Source organism: Hemitrygon akajei, chromosome 7, assembly GCF_048418815.1.
Source record: "Hemitrygon akajei chromosome 7, sHemAka1.3, whole genome shotgun sequence".
Classification (NCBI taxonomy): Eukaryota; Metazoa; Chordata; class Chondrichthyes; order Myliobatiformes; family Dasyatidae; genus Hemitrygon; species Hemitrygon akajei.
In genome coordinates, this window is record NC_133130.1 from 132,962,974 (window position 1) to 132,977,773 (window position 14,800).

At 40.6% G+C, this 14,800-nt stretch overlaps 1 protein-coding gene across 1 annotated transcript in view; it reads right to left on the reverse strand.

Annotated features, from left to right (window-relative positions):
- Positions 1-14,800, reverse strand: part of piwil1 (piwi-like RNA-mediated gene silencing 1) — a 103,331-nt gene that overhangs the window by 19,655 nt on the left and 68,876 nt on the right. The window contains exons 12-13 of the mRNA XM_073051979.1: positions 6,472-6,659; positions 2,117-2,189 (exon numbers count right to left, since the gene is read on the reverse strand). Of these exons, the coding sequence (XP_072908080.1) occupies positions 2,117-2,189; positions 6,472-6,659 (261 nt within the window). The remainder of the gene's footprint in view (positions 1-2,116; positions 2,190-6,471; positions 6,660-14,800) is intronic.

Genomic DNA, 14,800 nt, shown 5'->3' on the forward strand with positions numbered 1-14,800 from the left:
GATGAAGAAAACTAATACCGGGAAGACTACGCAAGTTGGAACAAGAGCGAGGCCCACGTCTACCGAGGAGCCGCGATCTCAGGTACATTGTATCGCCGGTGATACTGAACAGGAGATGGTGGCAACGCTTGCCACTTCCAAAGGAAAAAACCATCGTGAACTGCGCAAACGCAAAGGATGGAGCATGCGCAAACAGGAACAAAAAGAACTACAAAGCCCAGCTACCACTGCAACTGAAAGTGATAGCGAATCGGAGGGAGAATCAAATCTCTCGGAAGGATCAGCTGAAGGAGGTAAAAGTCCTTCTAGAAATATAGAAAAGACTTTGAGGCAAATAATGCGTAAATTAGACACATTAAAAGTAATTAAAAATAACCAAAAAAAACTCGAAAAAAAAATGACCAATATGGAGACTATGCTTGATAAAATGACAAAGAGACAGGAAAAAATGGAAAAAAGAATTACGGACTTGGAAACTACAACGGAAGACATGGTTGAAAGAATGGACAAAATGGAAAAGGAAAATACTGCTTGGACATCAGAAAGAAAACAATTTATGGAAAAAATTGATAAGCTTGAAAATCTCAGTAGACGAAATAATATTAAAATTGTTGGACTTAAAGAAGATATAGAAGGAGAAGATCCAATAAATTTTTTTCAAAAATGGATCCCTAAAAAATTGAAAATGGAAAGAGAAACTCCAATTGAGATTGAATGGGCGCATAGATCTTTAAGGTCAAGACCTCGAGCTGACCAAAACCCACGATCAATTTTGATAAAATGCTTACGATACCAAGACAAAGAAAAGATCCTGAAGGCCGCTGCCCAAAGTGCCAAAAATAGAAACGGGCCACTGATGATAGCAGGGAAACCAATTCTTTTTTATCCTGATATAAGTTACAACCTGTTGAAGAGAAGGAAGGAATTTAACCCAGCGAAAAAAGCCTTATGGGAAAAGGGTTATAAATTTACAATGCGTCATCCAGCAACACTGATAATTTTTTTGGAGGACGGAAAATTTTTTTTTTCCGACTATCGAAAAGCGGAGGAGTTTGTACAAGAACTTCCATCTATTCGCTAACTACACATAGAGGCTTCCAAACGTAATGGATTAAAGATGAAGATAGACCCAAGGAACAGAAGTGATGGACATTTATGGATATTACAGAAGAGAAAAGCAAAATTTTAGAAATACTAAATGAGAATAGTATTTTTTTTTTCTCTTCTTATACATATACTTTTTTATGTTGCGGGGGAGCTGGGAGGCTGTGGATCGGTTACTGCGGGATTCACGTGTGTAATCATGGCGGTTGCCATGACCCGTACAGCAGAGGGGGGTAATGTTGTGTCTTTTTTCCACAACATTAGTAGGGGGGTATTTTTTTTTTTTTTTTCCCTTTATATTTTAATTTTTTTCTATCTTTTTGCCTGGATGAATGGTGGGGACACACATAGCAACATGGAGACTTTTATAAAGATTTCCCAGGATACCACGAAAGTGGAAAGATTAGGTATTATTATAGATTGAAAAGAAAAAGAACTTTAACATATATTTTTAAAAAAAATGAGAACTCCGTGGAGCATGTGGGGATCTTCCAACATCCAGGCATTTCCTTTTTTTTTCTCTTTCTTATTTTCTTAATAAGGATGTTAGGGGGGAGGGGTTAAGGGGAGGGGGCTGGGTAACACTTTTTTTTTCATGCACATTTATTCTGTAACAATTTGAAAACAATAAAAAAAGTTTATAAAAAAAAAAAGAGGACTGGAGAACAGGCTCTGGTACAGATGGCCTGCTGCAGACTTGCATGGACACTGATAAGGCATAAAGACACGGCAATACCACAAAGAGGTATATTTCACAACAGGCACCACCTCCAACTCCCTACTTCTGTCTTCCTTCCAATAACTGATCCCACCTAAAACTGATCTGCTCCAAAGACTGCTGGCGGGCAGGTCAGTATGGGGATATCTTTAATGGAGAATGAGTTGTTCTGCAAGAGTGGGGGCATTGCATTTGATTGTCATTTAGGACATAAAACACATTCTGCAAGAGGGGCCTCCATCTTAAGATCATTGAAATTGAACTACCCAAAACAGTGTTAACAATGTTTCTTACCATTTTTGTAGACCGAGTAACATTAGACTGCAATGCCTTCAAAAATGCCTCACTGCGATCATCCACTTCAATCCTACAATATAGATGTTCATTTTAAAACTACAATAAACATTTGATTTTGGCAGTACAATGATCAGATAAAGTTAATAATAATCTAGTGTATAACACTCAGTCCTATATATATAGCTACAGAAAACAGTTACCAGATACAGAAACAAATGGTTAACCAAGTTAACCTAAAATTATCAAAAACTAGTACTGCCAGAAATACTCAACAGGGCAGTCAGTATCTGTGGAGAGCTTAAAAAGGTGAGCTAAGTCAGTAACTATTTAGAAAGTCTGAGTTTTGAAATACTAGCTGTTTTACTCTCGCCATGGAGGTTGTCTCAATGTGATTTCTAGCATGTTGTAACACTATGAGACATGGGAGCAGAATTAGGTCACTTGGCTCATCGAGTCTACTCCATCATTCCACTATGGCTGATTTACTAACTCCCTAAACCCTTTCTCCTGCTGCCTGTAACCTTTGATGACTAATTAAGAACCTAACAACCTCCACTTTAAACATACTCAATGAAATGGCCTCCACAGCCAGCTGTGGCAACGAACTGCGCAGGTCACTACCCTCTGGGTAAAGATTTCCAAAATGCTTCTTTTGTTTTGATATCTAAATAAGACTCCATCCCCTACCCCTCGAATTTATCCATTCAACAAAATCAGATTTCTCTAATTCAAAACAGAAATAACTAAAGAGGAAGTGCAACCTAGAAGTGGTAAGAAGAGCCCCGCCTATTGAATGTCAATGGTAGACAATGGATTATCTACCTTGCACTAACCGAAAAGGTAGTGGATTTGGCCCAGTACACCACGGATAAAGCCCTCCCAACCACTAAGCACAATTACATGATACGCTGTCGTAGGAAAGCAGCATCCATCATCAGAGATCCCCCACCACCCAAACCATACTATTCTTGCTGTTGGCATCAGGTAGAAGGTACAAAAGCCTTGGCACTCAGACCACCTGGTTCAAGAATCGTTACTGCCCCTCAACCATCAGGCTCTTGAACAAAGGGGATAATTACACTCACTTGTCCCATCATTGACATATTCCCTCAACCAATGATCTCACCTTAAAGAGTACTCCTTATCTTACGTTCTCATGATTATATTTATATTTGCATTTGGAGTTTGTTGTATTCTGTACTCTGGTTGACCTTTCATTGATTCTGTTCATTGATACTATTCTACAGGAAAATGAACCTCAGGTTTGTAAATGATGACATATATGTATTTGAACTTTTGAATTTTGATGTTACCTACTAGCCATCAAGTAAAAGTCTGGATCTGTATAGGACCTGATGCATGTGGGGCTAGACCAGGCATGGGCAAACTACGGCCCGGGGGCCATATGCAGCCCATTAAGCTTTTTAATCCGGCCCGCAGAACTTGATGAAATTATATTAATAAACCTTGTTAATGTTTTTTCCCCGCAATTCTGGCGTTTTCCCAATAGATGACGCACTCTATATACATTGACCTTTGTTGAGGTGCAGCGTATTATTCCACATTTGTGCTTTACTCTTTGACCTCTCACCCCTTCTGTAAAGATGAGTGGAGCTAAGAAAAGAAAAGTGGATAGAGAATGTCGGGTGTTTAATAAGGAGTGGACAACTAAATATCTTTTTACCGAACACCGATCAACTGCTGTATGCCTGATATGCCAAGAGACTGTGGCGGTTTTTAAAGAATATAATATCAGCCGTCACTTTGCCACAAAACATGCCAACTATGCTAGCAACCAGTCAACAAAAGAACGGGAAGCTAATGCTCAGAGGTTGGCAGCTAATTTACAGGCTCAACAAAAATTTTTTCACCGTCAAACTGCCATTCATGAGTCAAGTACCAAGGCGAGTTTTATGCTGTCATTCAAATTAGCAAAGGCCAGCAAGCCTCTGTCTGAAGGCGAGTTTTTAAAAGAATGTATGGTGGAGACAGCAGGTGTATTGTGTCCGGAGAGCAAAGACAAATTTGAAAAAATCAGTTTATCACGCAGGACAGTGACTCGCCGTGTGGAACTGATAGATGAAGATATAACCAGCGACTTAAATAAAAAGGCAGAGTCGTTCACGTTATATTCACTAGCACTGGATGAAAGCAACGATGTAAAAGACACTGCTCAGCTCCTCATTTTTATCCGAGGAATTAACAATACTTTTGAAATAACGGAGGAGTTTTTGACAATGGAGTCTCTGAAAGGAAAAACACGGGGAGAGGACTTGTATGACCGGGTGTCTGCTGTCATCGAAAATATGAAGCTCCCTTGGAGTAAACTTATCAACGTCACCACAGATGGATCTCCTAATTTGACAGGGAAAAATGTCGGCCTGCTGAGGAGAATACAGAATAAAGTGAAAGATGAAAATCCTGACCAGGATGTTATTTTCCTTCACTGCATCATTCACCAGGAATCTCTATGTAAATCGGTATTACAGCTGAATCATGTTGTGAATCCTGTCGTAAAACTTGTCAACTTTATACGTGCAAGGGGACTTCAGCACCGTCAGTTCATCACGTTCCTGGAGGAAACTGATGTGGATCACCAGGACCTACTTTATCACTCCCGTGTCCATTGGTTAAGTTTGGGCAAAGTGTTTCAACGAGTATGGGAGCTCAAAGAGGCGATCGGTGCATTTTTGGAGTTACTGAGGAAGGCCGGCGAATTTCCTGAGCTGAGCAACAAGAGCTGGCTTTGTGACTTTGCGTTTGCTGTGGATATATTTTCACACATGAATGAACTGAACATGAGGCTACAGGGGAAGGATCAGTTTGTGCATGACATGTACACAAACGTGAAAGCCTTTAAATCCAAGCTGGCTTTTTTCTCCAGGCAAATTTTGAATAAGTTATTCACTCATTTTCCCACACTAGCCACGCTGGAAGAGGCCGGCGCAAATGTGGAAAAATACAGCGAGTCACTGGATGCGCTGCACAGAGAATTCTGCCGTCGCTTTTCTGATTTTGAAAAAATTGACAAGTCACTTCAGTTGGTGGCCTGTCCCGTCACAAGATCCTGAAACAGCACCAGAGGAGCTACAGCTGGAACTGATCGACCTTCAGTCTGACCCCGTCTTAAAAGAGAACTTCAACTCTATTAAACTGAATGACTTTTATGCTTCACTTGGTAAAGAGGTGCTTCCAAACCTCCGGAGGACGGCACAGAAGATGCTGGCGTTGTTCGGCTCGACCTATTTGTGTGAACAGGCGTTCAGCGTCATGAACATCAACAAAGCCAGCCACAGATCCAAGTTAACTGACCAACACCTCAGATCCATCCTGAGAATCGCCACAACAAAACTAAATCCAGACTTTGATGCGCTGGCTAAAAAGGGAGACCAACAACACTGTTCCCACTGAAATTAAAAATAAGTTTCTTCGTTGTGTTATGTAAAAAATGCATTTGAAAATATTTTTTTTCAATAAGCCTTACATGTTACATGTCATTTCTGTTAAGTGATGGACATGAGTAGTGCGCAGGTGCACGTACGTTATCAAAATAAAAAATGCGCTCCAGATCAAATAACGCGCTCCGCATACTGGCGCGCTGTCACTGTTCTGTCCTTGTGCTGGTCGTTGTTGAGTTTTGGCACAGGGGACAATTGAATAAGAAGGAGCAGGACAAGTAGACCTGCATCTCCTACCGTTTTTGAAATAAAGACAGTCAGGAGGAGAGTGATGATGATAATATCTTGAAGGATAACAGAATTTTCAGTGCTTTAAAATAATAACTGTTACTATTTTAAAAAGCTGTATTTTATTCATTTAATTTTCAGTGTTTTAAAAGTCATTTCAATAAATAGCTAAATACCATGGGACTTCAAAGACAGATATTTTGTTGTAATGCATTTGTTCATTTTCAATTGAAATTAAAGCACATGTTTTCTACATATCCCATGATATTTTATTTTCTCCTTTGAGGTGTATTACCAAAACACTCCGTCCATCTGCTCCTGGTCCGGCCCCCCTGTCAAATTTTAGAACCCTTTGTGGCCCACAAGTCAAAAAGTTTGCCCACCCCTGGGCTAGACCATTTAATCAGCTGAAAAAAGCTGTTCCAATGGTGCCTGGAGCCTATGCAAAGGTAAAAGGTAAAAGGATATAGTGTGAAAAGATCTTTGTACAAAAATGCCCAAGATACGTCTACCATATTTCCATCTTCCTAACCCATCAGTAAAGTTAGCAGCAGTAATTGTGGGACATTAAGTGATGATTACTCAAAAAATTTAAATTATTTGAAAATACAAATTATTTTTCAAATAATTTAAATTTCCTTGAGTGCATTGTGGAATAATACTTACATTAGTGGCTTGTCCATGCTAATGCCCATTGCCTTCACTACTTTCCCCAAAGTCTGGAGAAGATTCCTAGCCACATCGCAGTTTTTTCGGGTAAAAACCAAAATCCAATTTTCTAGAGGAATTGGGTTGATCAGGTGACAGCCTCTGGTTTCTCTGGACCACTCTGCAACTTGGGGAACATATTCAAACTGAAATGGAATGAGACTGATTTATTAACAATGAATAACAATTCAACAAATATGCACATCACTTTTCCCGATGTACATTCAATATTTATTTTATTTCAAGTAGCATTTACAAGAATGATCTACATATAATTAAAGAAATACTGCCGGAGAATGGGGCAACGGTATCCTTAGAGATAGCAAATGATGAAGTCATTGTTAAACTTGTTCAGTTTAGTATCACCGTCATCATTATGTGCAGTATCATATTGAAGTGGGTGATCACTATCTTTCCATGACCATAATTGTCCCTGGCAAATTTTTTCTATAGAAATGGTTTGCCATTGCCTTCTTCTGGGCAGTGTCTTTACAAGACAGATGACCCCAGCCATTGTCAATAGTCTTCAATGATGGTCTGCCTGGCATCAGTGGTCACAAAAGCAGGACTTGTGATAAGCACCGGCTGCTCATAAGACCATCCACCACCTGCTCCCACGGCTTCACGTGACCCTGATCAGCTGGGGGGATGGGGACTGGGGGTGGGGGAAAATAGGCAGGTATTACACTTTGCCCAAAGGTGACCTGCAGGCTAGCAGAGAGAAATGCCTTATACCTCCTTAGGCAGCGATGCATTTCCACCCCGCTACCCAGTTTAGTTCATGCAATATAATTACGTCTCTCTTTCTTGTTAACACTAACTCTATCTACAAGCTTGCAGATGATACTATCATAGTGGGCATATCTCAAATAACAATGAATTGGAGTACAGGAAGGAGATAGAAACATGGTTGCATGACAACAATCTTTCCCTCAATGTTAGCAAAACAAAAGAGTTGGTTGTTGACTTCAGAAAGAGGGGTAGTATACATGCTCCTGTTTATGTTAATGATGCTAAGCTTGAGAGTCTATCCTGGTACAATCACGTTGACATTATGGTCAAGTAAGCTCACCAGTACCTTTACTTCCTGAAGAGAAATCTAGAGTGCCACCAATGACCCTCACCGATTTTTACTGATGTACCATAGAAAGCATCCTATCCAGATGCACCACAACTTGGTATGGTAACTGTTCTGCCCATGACCACAAGACAATGTAACGTGGACAAAGCTCAAGAAACAGAACGCAGCTATCGCACCAAGGACTCTCTACACTTCTTGCTACCTCGGTAAAACAACCAACATAAAGATCTCATCTACCCAAGACATTCCCCCATCTTCCCCCTCCTGTCAAGGCAGAAGCTACAAAAGCTTGCAGACACATACCACCAGGCTCTAAGACAACTTCTATCCTGCTGTTAGAAGTCTAACTAATGGCTTTCTTGTACACTTCCAATTTTTGAATGCAATTTTCCTCCGTTACCTTGTGCCTTACTGTCTACCTACACTGCACTTTCTCTATACTGTGACACCATATTCTGCTATGGTTTTACCTCAATGGATTGATGTAATAAATCGATCTGTATGGATAGCATGCAAGGCAAGTTTTTTTTTACTGTACCTCAGTACAATAAATCAATTCACTGTTTTAATTTCACAGAACTAATCAAACTTTGCTTTGATCGATGATGTGCACAGACTACCTTAAGACGATAACTAAAAGTGACAACTTCAGTATTTCAAGCAAGCACTCTCCTACAAATGTTATTTGAGAAAAATAGAAACATCTTTAGTTCATGTTTTCAGGGGTTGAGGGGAGGGAGAGAGGGAAGGGAAAACAATTCTCGGCTACAGCAAAAGTGGATGATTTGAGTTTGGAAATGGGATTATGTAAATAGACCCAAATGTTTTGATTGTAACATTGAAACTGAGCTGCTGGACTCCCCTCTCATTATTGCAGGAGCAATCTCTCTTACACAAGAGAGAGAGTCTGAGATGTCAAAGTGCTGGATAGATAGTAGTTTTTGATGGACTCAAGATCATGGATTCTTTGGGGGCTTTCTTTGCTGTTGTTTGCATGGTGGTTGGTGGGAGAAGAGTTGATGCTTTTGCTACTGCTTATTTGTGGGAGGGGGCAGTAGGAGCTTTGGAGTTTTAATGTTTTCTGTCATTCATTCTTTGGGTTTTTTCCTGTGTCATATATGTCTGTGAAGAGCAAGAACTTCAGCTGGCATATTGTCTACATTCTCTGATACTAAATTGAAATATGGCCATTGACTAAAAACCCTTGTGCTATAAGATTCTGTAACTCCAATAAAACTGTGGATAAGCAAAGCATCCAGTTAAGGACAAACTATAAACACAAAAGATTCTGCAGATGCTAGAAATCCAGAGTAACACAGACAAAATGGAAAGGAAGGGTGAAGCTAGAGCCTTCATCTATCACCGTCCAAATTGTACTCCTTCCACCACCTTATTCTGGCTTCTTCCCCCCTTCCTTCCCAATCCTGATGAAGGGTCTCAGCCCAAAACATAGACTGTCTATTCCCATCCATAGATACTACCTGACCTGCTGAGTTCCTCCAGCATTTTGTGTAGAATACTGTAAAAGGTTTAAATATGCAGCAACTCCAAGCATCAAAGTACACTGCAGATGCTGTGGTCAAATCAACACGTACAACACACTGGAGGAACTCCACAGGTCGGGTAGTTTCCGTGGAAACGAGCAGTCAACGTTTTGGTCGGAGACCCTTCGTCAGGACTGAAGGAGGAGGGGGCAGGGGCCCCATAAAGAAGGTGGGGGGGGGGTGAAGGAGGAATCTAAGGGGAAAGCACTATGGGTAGTAGAAGAAGGCAGAATCATGAGAGAGGTGATAGGCAGCTGGAGGAGGAGGCAGAGTGAAAGTGGGATGGGGAAGGGAGAGGGAGGGAATTACCGGAAGTTGGAGAATTCGATGTTCCTACCAAGGGGCTGGAGACTACCCAGACGGTATATGAGGTGTTGTTCCTCTAACTGAAGTTTGGCCTCATCATGGCAGTAGAGGAGGCCATGTATGGACATATCCCAATGGGAATGTGAAGGAGAGTTGAAGTGGGTGGCAACCGGGAAATCCTGTCTGTTGTGGCGGACGGAGCGGAGGTGCTCAACGAAACTGTCCCCCAATATGCGTCGGGTCTCACTGATGTAGAGGAGGCCGCACCGGGAGCACCGGATGCAATAGATTACCCCAACAGACTCACAAGTGAAGTGCTGCCTTACCTGGAAGGACTGTTTGGGGCCCTGAATGGGTCAGATTGGGGGACCGCTTCACTGCTCCGTCCGCCACAACAGACAGGATTTCCCGGTTGCCACCCACTTCAACTCTGCTTCACATTCCCATTTGGATAGGTCCATACATGGCCTCCTCTACTGCCATGATGAGGCCAAACTCAGGTTGGAGGAGAAACACTTCATATACCGTCTGAATAGTCTCCAGCCCCTTGGTATGAACATTGAATTCTCCAACTTCTGGTAATTCCCTCCCTCTCCCTTCCCCCATCCCACTTACACTCTGCCTCCTCTTCCAGCTGCCTATCACCTCTCTCATGATTCTGCCTTCTTCTACTACCCATAGTGCTTTCCCCTTACATTCCTTCTTCACCTTTCCTGCCTATCCCCTCCCTGCTTCCCCTCCCCCACCCCTTGATCTTTCCTGATTGGTTTTTCACCTGGCACCTTCCACCCTCCCCCCACCTTCTTTATAGGGCCTCTGCCCCCTCCTTCTTCAGTCCTGACAAAGGGTCTTGGCCCAAAACATTGACTGCTCGTTTCCAAGGATGCTGCCCGATCTGCTGAGTTCCTCCAGCATGTTGTAACTCCAAGCATCAGCAGGGAGAAAGAAGTCCCATCTTTATTCAAGAAAGGCCAGAAACCTTGCTGACTCTTGCATTCAATGATTCTAACCAATTGCATGTGATAATCGCTAAGGCCAAAGCTTTAAAGTAACTTGGTGCAGACAATCTGTGGAAGAAGCTCACATCAAACAGTATCTGCATAGCAATTGCTGCTCGACCCACTGAGTTTTTCCAGCAGATGATTTGTTGCTCCAGATTCCAATATCTGCAGCCTGTCTTCAAGCAATTAAAGAAGAGCTCGATTTATCACAAATACATCTAAATGTACAGTGAAATGCACCACTTACATCAGATCAAAACAGCAAGGATTGTGCTGGGCAGTCCACAAGTGTCGCCACACGTCTAGTGTCAACATAGACGTGTCAACGTGTCAACACACAACTAACTAACTCTAACTGTACATCCTTGGAATGTCGCAGGAAACCAGAACATCCAGTAGAAACACACAGAGTCACAAGCAGAATGCATAAACTCCTTACAGACAGAAGTGGGAATTGGTCAGTGATCACTGATACTGTCAAATGCTACAATAACCGCTACGCTACGATGCTATTTGGAGATACAACCTGAAACAGAGATTAGACATACAAGGAATTGAAACTAACAGAATTGACAATAAATGGGAAAATAAGTGGGATCCTGGAGTAAGCCTTCTGAAGGATGTGCAGGAAAGCAGTGCTTTATTAGCAGAGGCACAGTAAACAAGTGGGTGGTGGGGTGGGATATGTGCCTACCAAAGGAGGTGTAAGGCACACCTTCTCCACTAGCCTGCAGGTTGCCCTTGGGCACATTGTATCACCTGCTTAGTCCCCCAGATTAGGGCCATATAAAGCCATGGGAGCAGGTGGTGGATGGCTGAATGAGCAGTTGGTGGATATTACATTCTGGTTATGTGACCACTGGCATCAGGCCAACAACCTCTGAAGTGTTGATAATGGTTGGGGTCACCCATCTTGTAAAGACACTACCAAGAAGACAATGGCAAACCACTTCATGAGACCGTGATCTACTACATATAACACAGCACACGATGATGACAGTAAACAAGAAGGGAGATAACATTAGAACAGAATACTGAACTAGTTACACACAAAAAATGCTGGGGAACTCAGCAGATAAGGCAGCATCTATGGAAACGAATAAATCGTTGATGTTTCGGATGAGACCTTTCATCAGGACTGAAATAGTTAGACCAGATAAGTAATCACACCAGACGATGGACCTAAAAGCAATGGAGAGGCTCAAATGTAGATTTAAGGATATTACCAAATTGGAAAACTGCAGGATCAATGGGATGGCTGTGTTTTAACATAGAACAGTACAGCACAGGAACAGTCCCTTTGGCCCACAATGTTGTGCTGAACCAATCAAACTAGTATTCAAGTTGCTAATATCTTCTGTCCACACAATGTCCATATACTCCCATCTTCCTCACTTCCATGTGCTTATGGAAAGGTCTCTTAAAAGTCTCTGCCCCTACCACCACCCCAGGCACCCACTTCAGTGTAAAAACTTGACCCTCCCATCTCCTCTGAAATTACTCCCTCTCACCTGAAATGAATGAATGAATGAATGAAATTAATTTATTTCAGTCAGTATAAACATAACAAAAAGCATCATTTACAACCATGATTTCATAGGACAAACTTACAACAAAAACCATAGATATTCTTTAAAACAGACCGAAAGGGTGTAGACTGAAGCTACAGCTTATTACGCCTACCCCTCTTACTTATACAACAACATATTTGGTGTCAATCATCACATCAAACAAAAAATTTCATGATCTTTCAACACAAAATCCAATTCCAAATATCATTTATTTACGTTATTCCCATTCATTTTAAAACATGTATTTCATATTTGTTCATTAAATAATTTTTTTAACTTGTTAAGTGCAGTGCATATGTTGTATACCCCGAGGGTTCATTTTTTCCGTGGACTGTCACTTTAAAATGCCGAGAGAAAGAGACTGACTTTTGGACATTGTTGGATTTCTACTGACTACAAAATTGCTTGGTTACTATGGTGAGAGAGGTAGAGTTATTTGATGGACAATGAATGTTTACATTTTTTCTGCGGCTTGTTTTGAATATACAAGGACACAGAGCAACACACAGTCAGAGTCAAGATGGTTTTGGTCAATGAAGGACACCAGTGAGTGGGGGTCACTGGTTTAAACTTTCAGTAGCCCGAAGGGGTGAGTTGAGATTGATCCAGAGTATTGATAAATGACTCTCACAAGTGCTACAACTAGAAGTTTGCAGAGAGGAGAGGAGAAGAAGGCTTTAACAGAAGTAGCCTAGTGACAAAGAGACCACTGTTTGGACTGTCTAAGTAGCCCGTAAGGGTGAGTTTGATTCCATTCGAATACAAAAGTGTGATTGTCATATAGCTAATCCACAGGAGTGGGTTCTCTGGTAAGGGGGAAACCTCTGTGAATACCACTTGTGTGTTTACCCTTGTCTGGGTGTGGTATTTCACTGAAGGCGGCACCCCTGTGGCAAATCACTGTTGGAGTTATTTCGTATGTTGTGGAACTGGGTAAGTGGCTGTCACGTTGTGGGGTTGGGGTAACCTTGTGGAAACTACTGATGTGTCTACCCTTGCCTGGGTGGTAGTTTTCCCTAGAAGAGGGTCCCCTTTGTGATAAGCTACTGTTGGAGATAATCCATACGTGGATTCGGTTGGAGTATCCTGTGGCCACCACTTTGGGATGTCCCGTAGCTAAATTCGGGTGTGGTACCACTTGTGTTGAAAGGATATTTGTTGAAGATCACCGTCAGTGATACTTCATGTGTGGAGTGGAAAAACTTTGGAGATAGAACCTACTGCTATTGTTATTTTGTATTGCTGTCGTGGAATCTGTGAAATATTGACGTAATTGCTTTCTCACAACATTCGCCTTTGGATTACAAATATCTCACATTAATTAACCCGAGGATTGAACAGAACTTTCTTACATACCATTGTAACACTGTAACTCTTGCTACCTGAGCTTGAATGAGTTTGGGAACATTTTTTAAACACCTGTATATGAATAACAATGCTAACTCTTGGTTTACTTGGTTTTGTTACTATATTACGTAGTTACTAATAAAATAGTGATGTGTTAACAGCAAAACCAGACTCCGGGTGTGTTCTTTTGCTGCTGACACTTTTACAGGGTTGCGTGTACGTAACACATACTTTTTAAATTTTTACTACACCTGTTCCACAGATTCACTCCTCGGACTGAAATACAATGATTTTTTACACTTGTTCTTATCCTTTGTTTTTGAAATATACACGTTCCTCTCAAATCATGTCAACTTTCTCTCATTTCAATCAATCTTTGTGGTAGCTGTCCGTTTTTTACTTTACACATAATTTGTATTATTTTAAAATCTACGAAATCTCTGAATTTTAATGTGTTTAGTTGAATAAATAGTGGATAGGTTGGCTCAAAATAACTTGTCTTATTTACAATTCGTATAACTTTCTTTTGGAGTAGAAAAAGTGAATTTGTATTTGTTTTGTATGTATTTCCCTGTACCTCTACACAGTAAGTCATGTATGGGACTATAAGTGAACAGTATAATGAATACAAAGATTCCTGATTTAAGAAATCTTGCGCTTTGTACAGTATTGTAATAGATTTTGACATTTTTGCTTTGACAATTTATTTGTGGTTTCCAGCTTAATTTGCTATCTATTACCACTCCTAAAAATTTTGTTTCAGATACCTTATCAATTTCAACATCATTTATTCTAAGTTTACTATATGAGTTTGGTACAGTTTCCAAAACTTAGTTTTACTTAGACTCATTGATAATTTGTTAGTATCAAACCATTTCTTTATAATTTTTAGTTCTCTTTCCACTGTAACATAAAGTTGTTCCAGATGTTCCCCACTACAAAATATACTTGTAACATCAGCAAATAATATACATTTTAATGTCTGAGAGACCATACATATATTGTTGATATACAAAAGGAACAGCAATGGACCAAGCACTGAATCTTGTGGAACCCTTCAAGTTACCCTCAAAAGCTTTGAATTCGAGTTGATTATATGTACATACTGATATCTGTCTTCCAAATAACTACTTAACCAGTCACGTGTGACCCCTCTAATACCATATCTTTCTAATTTTGTTAATAATAGTTTATGGTCAATGGTGTCAAATGCTTTTTTTAGATCAAGGAATATTCCCACTGTGTATTCATTTCTTTCTATGGCGTTTGATATTTCTTCTACAAAATCTATTAATGCTATTGTAGTGGTTCTGTTTTTTTCTGAAACCATATTGCTGTTCACAGAGTATATTATGTTTTATTATAAAATCATTTAACCTTCTTACAAATATTTTTCCCCAATATGCATGCCATCTGGTTTTAGTTTTGTTTCAGAGG